Source organism: Pogoniulus pusillus, chromosome 31, assembly GCF_015220805.1.
Source record: "Pogoniulus pusillus isolate bPogPus1 chromosome 31, bPogPus1.pri, whole genome shotgun sequence".
Taxonomy (NCBI): Eukaryota; Metazoa; Chordata; class Aves; order Piciformes; family Lybiidae; genus Pogoniulus; species Pogoniulus pusillus.
The window spans coordinates 1363471-1375822 of NC_087294.1; the positions used below are offsets into that span (position 1 = coordinate 1363471).

The 12352-nt window shown below is 41.2% G+C and overlaps 1 protein-coding gene across 16 annotated transcripts in view; it reads right to left on the reverse strand.

Moving 5' to 3' along the window:
- The window catches only part of SYNE1 (spectrin repeat containing nuclear envelope protein 1), a 365857-nt gene that overhangs the window by 252239 nt on the left and 101266 nt on the right, over nt 1-12352 (reverse strand). For 15 of the 16 annotated variants that reach the window (XM_064169493.1, XM_064169494.1, XM_064169498.1 and 12 more), the window contains 5 exons: nt 8870-8977; nt 7570-7707; nt 6248-6412; nt 1603-1715; nt 885-1053 (listed from right to left, as the gene is read on the reverse strand). In XM_064169493.1, the coding sequence (XP_064025563.1) occupies nt 885-1053; nt 1603-1715; nt 6248-6412; nt 7570-7707; nt 8870-8977 (693 nt within the window). Of the gene's footprint in view, nt 1-884; nt 1054-1602; nt 1716-2112; nt 2292-6247; nt 6413-7569; nt 7708-8869; nt 8978-12352 lie in introns of those variants that run through there. The other variant, XM_064169504.1, reaches the window with a different exon arrangement.

Genomic DNA, 12352 nt, shown 5'->3' on the forward strand with positions numbered 1-12352 from the left:
ATTGAGTTTCAAGTTGGCTTTGAGAGCATCAGTAGCTTTCTCTGCACAGTGTCACAGTGTCTTGGCTGTGAATGGCTCTATAACTGTATGTGTTCTTTGAGAACAGCTTTCTCCTGGGCAATTTTCCTCATAGGGATTAGACAGAAGTGGGAAAAGTATGTAGCCCAACCATGCTTTTCAAAGAATTCCTCACACTCTAACATAGAAGTGCAGCAGTGTTACTGTTCTACCAGCCACATGGCACTGCAAGTGTGGATTTAACAAGATACTCCATCACAAGACAGAAAGGGAACATATTAATGAGCATTTTTAAGTCGGTAGTCTCTGTTTTTTAACATGATATATACATGATGCAGAGCAGGACCAATCTCTTACCAGAACAGGAATAAAGTAATGAGTTTAGTATACTAATGCTGAACAGGAGAAGAAAAAACATTCTTTAAGAGAACAAAATAATTCCCCTATCAAAACAGTATATTGGCAACTATACAGAGACAAGATTTTTTTCCCCCATTCATTTGTAATACTTTTAAGAAGTACCGTGGGGGAACTGAATGCCAAAAACTTTCTCTATCACTACACTTAGCCTGTGTGTAGTCACTATTAAGTGCATCTATGCAGTTGTAATAGATGAAATTAAGTTCTTCAGAACTGCTATCTCAGGTAAATAAAAATCTCTAATTTGGAACTTCCAGATATGCTTGTTAAGTTGCTGGTCAGACAACCACTTTCACACAATTTCTGTGTTTGAAGAAATGGTGCAACAAGAATCACTTCCATTTTTAGCCTTTTGACTAAAGTTCCTCCACGGGAAAGAAATTCCCAGCAGTCATAAATATGAATATTTTAAAAACAATTAAAAAAAGACAGAAACCCAAACTTACAATATAATTTTGAAGAAGCAGTTCTACAGATTCTCTCCTTCCATATTTGATAATCCACGATTTCAACTTTGATTCTGCCAGGACTAAGAGTGACAGTAGACGGTACTTCAGTTCCAGAAACTCCATCTTCAACAGATGGAGCTCAGATGAAGAGACAACAAAATTAAACCTATGAAATGAATCACACTGTAGTAAAATGACAGTAACATTAATTTTTGTAGGAGAGACTGAAAGCTTTAGTAATAGTTTAGCTATTTCCCTGATCTTTCACTGAATCCAGTGTACAAACATTTAATTATGCAAGACAATCATTCTGATGACAGCTTTTAAATAGCAAATTAATCTATTTCCATTTATTCAAACAGATAATCAATTTACATCTGATACTAAGTTTTGTAAAGTCATTTTTCCATTTTTTTTTCACATGCATCCTGGCTGCTGTTACATAACACTTCTTTCAGGGACATGTAATAACAGGATCGATGTAAAAAAGTATTCCCCTCCAAAACCTATAGCTTGGTTTGATTCTTGCCAATCCTCAAAGCATCAGGTTTTTCAGCATATTTCTATGTATATTCTAGGAGGTTTTTCCTTCCAATTTCTTCATGCTTGCCACTAAGAAATATCATTAGGCAGTGATTTCTACGTGAACAGAATCAAAAGCAAGCAGGTTGCCTTTCATTCACAGAGATATTTTATTTCAGATCGAAAGCCTTACCTCTCTGCCATATCCTCTAGTTGGTCAGATGGAACAGGAACTCCGTTAACAGACCTGGCTCTGTGGATCTCATGGAATGCCTTTTTGTGACCATCTATGTTTTTCAGCAGATCCTGATTTGATTTTAAGAAAGAGAGGGTGAGCGGGAGGGGAAAGAGTGAGACAGACAGACAGAGAGAGAAGCTCACAGTAGGCTCTCTAATAAGCACAATTTTAAGCCTGCATTGATGACTCAATGTAGTTAACTATTTGATCATGCTCTCTCATTTGCATGCAACTACAAAAGCATCAACCTGAACATTTACATAGGGAACCCCCTTACAAGATGCTCTGCTAAAGCTGTGTCTAATAATTATGGAAGATTTAAAAACAGAGGATACACTGCAAAGGTTTAAAAAAACAATAAATCTTAACTATTAAATAATCAATGCAGCCTGAGTACTCCAACATCACAACAGCATAATTAATCTTGGTAAATTTACTCTTTACATGCTTCTAACAGATACTAACCTTTCTTTAGTAAAGATTCACATTTTCAGCAATTAAACTGCTCCACTATATACAGGCAGATGACCATAGCTCTTTATGCAAATATTTACTCAATATTTAGTAACTTTTCACTCTTTCAGCACCAAAAGATTCCGGGCTCATTCTCTCTATATATCACGAATGAACGCGGAACGTGGTACCCGAGCTGTATTCCTGTGGTAAGAATTTTGCCAGCAAAAACCTTCCAGCAGAGCACATTTCAACTGTAACTAAGCAACACCGCTTCAAACGGCTTCCTGGAGCTTACATATTAAAATGAATGACTGGCAGCAGTCTTTGAAGAGAAACCGTAACAATAACACACCAAGTCCCCAGTGGCTGACAGGACACAGCACAGTGTGTAATTTTCTGCATACAGACAGCTCCTGGCACAAAGTACTTGGAAGCCTAATAACCAAGGAAATTATACAAAGGTTCCCCTTTCTCACCTGAGGGAACAAAACACAGGTTTGTGTACCGATTGCAGATGTCTGTTTATTGCTTTGCGCCAATGAAAGGTTTCTCTTTGACCAACACTCAGCATTTGCAGAGCAGAAATTAATGGTAGTTCATTGGCTGAGCTCACTAAGTGGTCCTGCCAGCCCCATCAACCCACCTATATCTTTATTGTTTTCCATTCCAGCCAATCCCTTGTTGTGAACAGGAATTTATCAGGCTTTCCCAGATGCACATGATGTGAAAACTTTAGTGAGGGCATCCTAGGACTAACATTCACGTAAAGGAAAGATGTGGAACAAGTATCTCAGCTGGATGCATTTGAGACCTTGCCAGTCAAAAAGGGATGTCCCTAACCTGCACTGGCAAGTCAAAACAAACTCTGGCAGTTTCATCGAACATCAGATGAAAGCCCATGAAACTTTTCTGTAGTGTTCTCATGAAGTGAAATCTTGCTCTGCCAAATGGGCTTCAACAAGCACAGATGATATCCTTAGTTTCTGGATCTTGGTGGCAATATTAACTAAAACAAACTTAAGTGCTTGTCTGTTTCCATGAAGGTTTGTCCAAATAAGATAGCACATTTTGTGATAGCTTCACTACAATAAGCCACTGTCAGATGAGACAAAGTGATGATGTTCTCTGAACCAAACTGTAACAAACCCCAATAGCAACCTAGGGAACAAGGACTGAAAAAAAAGACATTAATCCATTTCTGGTACTACCCAAAAGCACATTAGAATCAGAGAATCAAGCAGGTTGGAAGAGACCTCCAAGATGATCCAGTCCAACTTATCCCCCAGCCCTATCCAGTCAACCAGACCATGGCACTAAGTGCCTCATCCAGGCTTTTCTTGAATGCCTCCAGGGATGGTGACTCCACCACCTCCCTGGGCAGCCCATTCCAATGCCAATCACTCTCTCTGACAACAACTTCCTCCTAACATCCAGCCAATACTTCCCCTGGCCCAACTTGAGACTGTGTCCTCTTGTTCTGGTGCTGGTTGCCTGACAGAAGAGCCCAACTCCACCTGGCTACAGCCTCCCTTCAGGTAGTTGTAGACAGTAATAAGATCACCCCTGAGCCTCCTCTTCTTCAGGCTAGACAACCCCAGCTCCCTCAGCCTCTCCTCATAGGGTTTATGCTCCAGGCCCCTCACCAGCTTTGTTGCCCTTCTCTGGACATGTTCCAGCACCTCAACATCTCTCTTGAATTGAGTGTCCCAGAACTGGACACAGCACTCAAGGTGTGGCCTGACCAGTGCTGAGTAGAGGGGCAGAATAACCTCCCTCATCCTACTGGCCACACTGTTCCTGAGCCAGGCCAGGAAGCCATTGGCTCTCTTGGCCACCTGGGCAAGGATTAGGATTAGGATTCACCTCTGCAAAGCTGAACAACAAAAGCAACTCCAAGAACAGATAAAATCACACATGCCTCTTCTCAGAGCTTTTGCCATCCCACTCCCATGGAAAAATTACTCTTGTCACAGACTAACCCAAATCGAAGTTTATTTCTTGGCACAAAAATCCCTTACTGCAGGATTTCTGGTGAAAAAGCAACACATTTTAGGACACATTCTTTAGGATTTCTTATGAGTGTACCAAAAGGAATTCTATACTGGTCACATTGTAAGAACAAAAGGGTGTTTGAGTTGTGTTTTTAAACAACTTTATGAATCCTGACACATTGGGATTAATAACAAGGCTGATGACATTGAGGATTACAAAAGACTGTACCTCCTTAAGGATTTTAATAATGTTTTGGTGAAATGTTATTAGCACCACTGCAGTCAGACAAGATGCCAGTGTTCTAATAAAAAGTAATCAGAAGACCAAAATGATCTTCCCGAAAACTACAACTGTCTGTAACAGCTGTGGCAAGATGACCGTGCAACTTGTCAGCTTTTCATTATACGGCATTACTTTAAGAGAAACCTCACCCATATTCTAAAGACAAAAACAAGAAGACCACAATCAAGGTTTAAAATAGTAGAGTTAAAAAAAAAAAAAAAAAAAAAAAAAGCAAAAGCAAAGCAATATAAACTAAATTTCAACTCAGCAAAGAATAATGGCAACATTGGGTATTTTCTGTTCACCACAGCAGGGCAGACTGCTCATGCTGTTTGTCACCACAGCGCTATGAAGCTCTTCCCCCTTGTGCCTATCACCTGCCCTGACTAGAAGCTCTTCCTTTCCTTCCTGTTTCACACTGGTGACGTTGTTCATACTGGCTGACCAACGTACCCAACTTCTGGTTCTACACAATATTACCCAAAAGTAATTGTGGTGGAAGGTCCAAATTGTGCCTAGAACACATACCCACCACATGCCCTAAACACCTGCCCAAATACCCATTTTGCCCCCACCCTCCTTCCTGCTTCTTCTTCCCGGGTGGACGAAGCAGGAAAGCAGACAAAAGCTTTGGCACCTCTCAGGCTATCACAGACCCCATATTTGGCCTTGTTTTTCAGCTTGCTTTGTGATAAACACAGGTCGGGATCCCAGGCCTGTGTATCTGCCTTTGTTGGAGAAATAACTCAGGGCTGGTTCCAGGGGGGTGTTACCTGTTGCTATCGGTCAAAGATGCTCGCCAAAATGCTTATAACCCTAGCAAACTGCTTGTTTGCTGCTGCTGCTTTTGTTTTGTTCGCTGCCTGTTTGCCTTACAGCCTCTGTGTGCCACCACAGTTCGCATCACGCCTAAGTGGGGACTTGCCTGCGACCGGCAGCATGACCCTGCCCGATCGAGCCCTAATATAGGTAGCGACCCAGCAATGACCCAGCAATGAGTTTCGACACTGGGACCTGCCTGCCCGCCGCTCCAGCCCGCTGTGCCAGCCCAGGGCCACCTCCTTGCCATACACAGCACTCAACGGGACTGCTCCAGCCCACAAACCTGGACCCCGCTTTGCCCAGGTGGCTGCTGACCACCCGATGAGCTCCTGAGAGCCACGGAAGACCTCTCTTGTGCCCGAGAGCCTTCTCAGACGGAGTGCTCAAGTTGGACTGGACGAGCAGCACAGCCCCACAGCATCATTACCACCTGAAGTCCACCACCTGGCTTTCACTACATATATTTTCCTGCTTATGCTTTTGGAGCACAAATATTGAGACTTTTGACCAGTGAGTACTCAAATTCTACTCAACTTTGTAAAGGTTTATGCTTGACCTATCAGCGGCAGGCTCTCTAGTTAGAAACCTTTCTAACGACTTAATTTGACTGTGTATATACACAGTTTTACCAGCCCCATCACAGAATCGGTGTGTGCTAATTGTAAATAAGTTTGGGGAAGTTCTCTTTGTATAATTAATCAACTACTCAATCACTTTTTACATCAGCCTCATTACAATTCACTCCTAACCCAGATTCAGACCCCTCCTTAACAGTGATCCTGCAGCAGGGGAGCATTTGAAATATTCATACTGGATATCTTGCAGACAAAAGAAGAAGGAGCATTCAAAAGCAATTTTAAGTGTTGCTTGTAAGATACACAGATATCACAGTTCAAGTCATCACTAAAAGACAGCCAGTTTTAGCTACCATCAAGATGACACCACCCACAGAAAGCAGAAATAAAATGATTGCCTTGTATAGTATGGATCATTTGCAGCTCTGGAAAGGATAATGTATAACGCATAGAACGAATGTGTGTAGGTCTACCTTATGCTGCTCAAGCTTCCGGTGTATTGCATTTGCTGTTTCTTCATGAGCTTGGTGAACAGTCACTTCTTCCCTCAGAGCAGCCTCTGCTCTGTAAAGCCAAGCCCCTATGCCTCCCAAAGGTGCAGGAAGAGATTTATCGAGATGCATGTGCCAATCAAGCAGCTAGGAAATAAAATAAGAGGATTGAAGTTGCTTCCTCTCTTAATTACACAAGTAACTTTAGATTTTGTACTTTAAGACCAAAATGCCACACAACAGAGTACGTTTGAGACACAAACCTAGGTGTGTTACTTCTCATTAGTTCTGAAATTAAAGCACCCTCACAGGCAGCAAAATCTCTATAATGATTCACCAATTCACATATTGCCCTTCTAGAATAGCGAGTTACAAAACCAACCACACATAAACTAGAACATGTGATAAGCTAAAGATCTGTAATTTCACCAGTTAAGAGGCACAGAAAGGCATGTGAGATCTTATTCTACTTAATATAATTTAAGGCATGCTCATGCATAAAATATTTTTATCTCTGTTTTGCATATATTGTTTCTATCTAACATGTAAGTGAGTCTCAAAGGGTTGTGGAGTTGAGAATACAGAAATAAACCATGGAATCTTATTGGCAATCCTAGCTATGGGAGTGAAAAAATAATGAAAACCATGTCAAAACTCCAGAATATTCTTAAACAGGTCCTCTATTAAATATATGACATTTTAAAAAGATATTGATTAATATACACTGAATAATAACAATAATAATTCAATAACTTATTAGGGAATATAACATGCTTGAGATTTTTCATTCAATTACAAGATTACTATCACAAATACTAATATTAATTTATTACTATTGCCACAAGGTAAAATATAGCAATAAAGCCTCATTTATTGATAATGTATTCAGCATTACACTGATTTTTTTACAGTTACATTAAAAACATCACAGTAGAATTTTTCAGGTAATTAGGAATTGACATTAAAACTGCATTTCAAAAGATGCATTTCTAAGAAGCACTGTGCATTATTTTATCAACAGTCTTTCATGCTTGGCTAAGCTCTGCCAACACTTTAAAACAGAGGAAATCTCAATGTATAGTCTTTTTCTTAAAGTTCAAGTTCTATTTTTGAGCAATCTTAAATGTGTTAGTGCAGCAAATGTCAAAACATATGCAAAGTAGTAACTCAGTGGTGCTAGAAACTTGGTCCATTTTTAGGTTCCTAATGCCAAATAAAATCAATAGCAAACAGGTGTCTACATGGTTTGAAATTCTCACCCTTTATCCAATTAAAAATATACAGTGAAACAATTTTCAGCTTACCCTGGAAGAAACTCTCTCCCATGCTTGTTTCACCATAGCTTGGTCAAGTGATAATTTTCCATCTTTCCTTAATGACTGGGTTGCAAGTTCAACCTGTTTCCTTTTTACTTCATACTGTACTCTGAAATGCTTAAATGACTGCAAAAAGAGAAAAATCAGTGTAGAACAAAGTCAAAGAATGAAATTGTTCAACTTTTATGGAGTAGTACAACATATGGCATTCTTTTCCTTCTAAAGAAAAGTAGCAGTGAAGTTGTATGCATTCTATTAAAGGTTTTCATAGACTGTAGAATCATGCAGGGAAAGACTAGGTGGAACTTTTGTATTTCCATTCAGTTACCAGATGCTTGAACAATATCAGATAAAGCAGCATATAAATGATATGCTACTTGGGGCAGACAGTGGCTGATTTCAGGGAAGAGCTGAGCTTCGGGAATCATAGGATCAACCAGGTTGGAAGAGACCTCCAAGGTCATCCAGCCCAACCTAGCACCCAGCCCTATCCAGTCATCTAGACCATGGCACTAAGTGCCTCATCCAGCTTTTTCTTGAACACCTCCAGGGATGGTGCCTCCACCACCTCCCTGGGCAGCCCATTCCAATGCCAATCACTCTCTCTCTGAAGAACTTCCTCCTAACATCCAGCCAATACTTCCCCCGGCACAACTTGAGACTGTGTCCCCTTGTTCTATTGCTGGTTGCCTGGGAGAAGAGACCAACCCCCACCTGGCTACAACCTCCCTTCAGGTAGCTGTAGACAGCAATGAGGTTCCCCCTGAGCCTCTTCTTCTCCAGCCTAAACAACCCCAGCTCCCTCAGCCTCTCCTCTCAGGGCTGTGTTCCAGGCCCCTCACCAGCTTTGTCACCCTTTTCTGGATACATTCAAGTTTTGTAAGTGTAGATACTGACCTTTGAGAGGGAGGTTAAAAACGCTCTAAGCTCTGCCTTTTACACCTGTCACCTCATTCAGCCTTCAAATCATAGCTCCCATCAGAGCTGTATCATGCAGGCTCTGGAAAGACTGCACAGACACAGGCACGCTTCTAACTAGGACAGTGCTTCTTCACTTCGCTAGAAAAAGCTCTGTGTTAGGGACACCATCTGTGCACTGCTCTGTGTGGTAAAGCTGGAGATGACATTTTCATTCTTCCACCAATAAAAGGCAAGAGAGTTTGTGTCCTTATTTCTTTAAACTACAATATATTGACTCACATACATACAGATTGCATAAAATAGTGCAGTACATATTATACATCGTGACAACAGCAACGTCTCACACAAAATTTTCCCTACTGCTTACCTGGTATTTCTCCTGTAAGCTTGCTTCTGCCACCTGTGCTCGGGCTAAGTCCCTTTCAAATTGTTCTGCCCACACTTTCAGGTCTCTCAGCATCAGTCTGTCTTCCCTCTATGATTTAGTACAATCACACACACACAAATGAAATAATTGCAGTCTATTAGGACAGGTGTCAGGTATAGCTCACAAATTACCATCTCTCTAGCCAGTCACAGCCACTAGTTGCAGTGAAAGCCAGTGGAATATGTGACCTCAATTCTCCAATCACTTGACATTACATAGTTTAACTGTAAAGCACTTCTTGAATATAAGAGAGCTCAATCTTACTTATGGTGAAATCATGACAATTTGGGGCATTGCAGTGTCAGGGACACTAATCTCAGTTCTCATCTGATGTTAAATGAACACAAAGTCCTTTAAATAAACCAGACAATTTTAGTCTTCCAAATTCTTGTAGAGTCAATTTTCAGTTGAAGTTAACGAAGCTGAGATGTTTTATTACCTAGTCTGCTATTGCTGGGGTTAAAAAATCAAGAAGCTATTTTCTGAGTGACTTCAGGGAATCCTTGGCATCAAGCTCCAAGTTCAGAAGAGAAAGGAAGGAAACCTTGATTTTATAAAGTTTCTTTTCCTTCCATACCATTTTATGAATTTGAATAACAACTTATTTGTTTTACACTGTTGCTTCAACACTTCAGTCTGTCATGGCACTATCTGCAAGTCTGATATATTCTCTGCAGAATTCAGTTGCCTGGCAGTGAACAGAATCCGAGTAGGAAATCTCGGTTCTGTGAGCATGTTCCATGAGAAGGTTGTCAGGTAACAGAAAAGTTTTTGTGCACTGTGTGAAGTAAGTCAATCTAGTACATAGTGAGTGTCTGTCTCAAATTGCTAACCAATCAGAAGCCACATTACTGTGAAATTTGTCAAAACCAGAACTATTAGAGCAAACAAATGCAATACCACATCACATGAGTTAATTACCTAAAATGAATGATCAAGTTTCAAGCATTACATGAGAGAAGAAAAAAAATGACTACATAATAAAGAGGAATAACCATTGACTACATTTAAGAAACTACTTAAAGAAAAGATCCTACATGGGGAAAAAAGCCAATTAAAGGCAGTACTAAACTATGCCTGTTGAGGGATTCAAAGTCTTACAACAATCCTACTAACTGAAACTTGAAACAAGATATTCTTGAGGTGAGAAGGAAAGTGCACTATGCACAGCACTGTGGCACTTCTAGTTCACAGAGTATGTTCAGTTGTGTAAAATGCTGTGCTTCAGGTTATTACAGAATCAACCAGGTTGGAAGAGACCTAAAAGATCATCCAGTCCAACCCATTGCCCAGCCCTATCCAGTCAACTAGACCATGGCATGAAGTGTCTCATCCAGTCATGATAACATGAAATCATCATTCCTGGTTGCTCCAGCAGCATCTGGACCCGCATATGCTCTCTTCTGTGACAGATGCCTAATCTACCAGGACTCTATCAGGGTAGGTATAGGCTGGATATTAGGAAGAAGTTCTTCACAGAGAGAGTGATTTCCCATTGGAATGGGCTGCCCAGGGAGGTGATGGAGGCACCGTCCCTGGGGGTCTTCAAGAAAAGACTGGATGAGACACTTAGTGCCATGGTCTAGTTGATTGGATAGGGCTGGGTGCTAGGTTGGACTGGATGATCTTGGAGGTCTCTTCCAACCTGGTTGATTCTATGATTCTGTGATGATTCTATGATTCATTGCTGTCCCATGTTTATTATCACTGAGAATCACCTCTCAAAGGTGGTCTTCGTACAGCAATGTGTGCAAAACAAGTATTTTACAAAATCCCTGTCATTTTAGCTTAAAAATGGCTAAAACTGTGTCTGAGCAAATTATTCTGAACTAGAATATCAGAGGAATCAAGAACACCTCTAAAGTACCTAAACAACACAAGAACAGTTATGTGCTGGTTTGAGGCTAATTGGAATATTTTACTGAGAGAAAATAAATCCTTAGTTGTGAGAAAAAACAAAAAACCCAACAGCGTCCTATAGCCCTCATTCTTCTACTGAGAAACACAGCTAGTCAAAATATAGATAAGACACTCCTCACACACTGCTCAGCTCTCAGCTCTATTCCTTCTGTCTGGTGGTCCGTATGGTTGCCTCTGCCTTAACTTTTTAATCCAACCCAACCTCCTTGTTGTCTTTTTGACATCTCACCTCAGATCTCCAGATTTAGCACGTGAGATATACGTGAGTTGATCTGGGCATTTCTGAAGGGAGGGAAAGAGGAGGGGCAGAGGGAGTTTGGGTCAGGAGCCTCCTGGGGACTCTTTCTGGGAGGGATATTGTGTTTCTGTATTACTTTTAACTTGTATGTAACTGCATATATTTGTGTATGTATATGCTTGTAAGTTGTGCTAAGATGGAAATACAACTTCATTCCTTAACTTCCAGCTGGCTGAGTCTAGTCTGGGTGATTTTCTTCAGTGTGTAGGGGGGTGAGTAACTCCCAAAACATCCTAAGTCATCTCTCTCGTAAATCACAAATCGTGTCTGACATTAAAACAAAGTTAACAAGAGATATTGAGACTGATGCAATGTTTGCTATTTATACTTAAAAAAAATAGTTTCAATGCAGCAGACAGGTGTTTCAGTAATTGCCCAACAGAATGCTGTTAAACACAGTGTGTAACAATGCACTCCAATTTATTCCTACACATTCACAGGTTGCCAGTTCAGTGCATTATTTATCATCTGCAAACTTGGTTCTCTACTCCTTGGTAGGGAACAAAAGCATTCTGAAGTCTCGGTAATCAACATTATAAAATCACTTTCATGTGAACTGGTTGAAGGAAAGAAGTCAGAGTTGTGGTCAATGGGACAGAGTCTAGTTGGAGGCCTGTACTGGAGTCCCTCAGGGGTCAGCACTGGGACCATTACTACTCCTATATTCATCAGTGACCTGGATGAGGGCACAGAGTGCACTGTATCCAAGTTTGCTGATGACATTAAACTGAGAGGAGTGGCTGACACAACTCAAAACCGTGCTGCCATTCAGTGAAAGACTTAGAGCAGCTGGAGAGTTAGGCAGGGAGAAACGTAACAAAATACAAGCGTAGAGTCCCGTGTCCGGGGGGAAACAAGCCAATATATCAGTATAGGTGGGGACTGACCTGCTGGAGAGCAGCACAAGGGAAAGGGACCTGGGGGGTCCTGGTGAACAGAAGGGTAACCATGAGCCAGCAATGTGCCCTTGTGACCAAAAAGGCCAGTAGTATCCTTGGGTGTACTAGAAGAGCTGTGGTTAGAAAGTTGAGAGAGGTTTTCCTCTCCCTCTACTCTGCCTTAGCGAGGCCACACCTGGAATTTTGTGTCCAGATTTGGGGCCCTCAGTTAAGGAAGGACAGGAAACTGTTTGAAAGAGTCCAGCACAGAGCCACAAGGTGCTGAAGGAAGTGGAACATCTCCCTTATGAGGAAAGGCTGAGGGAG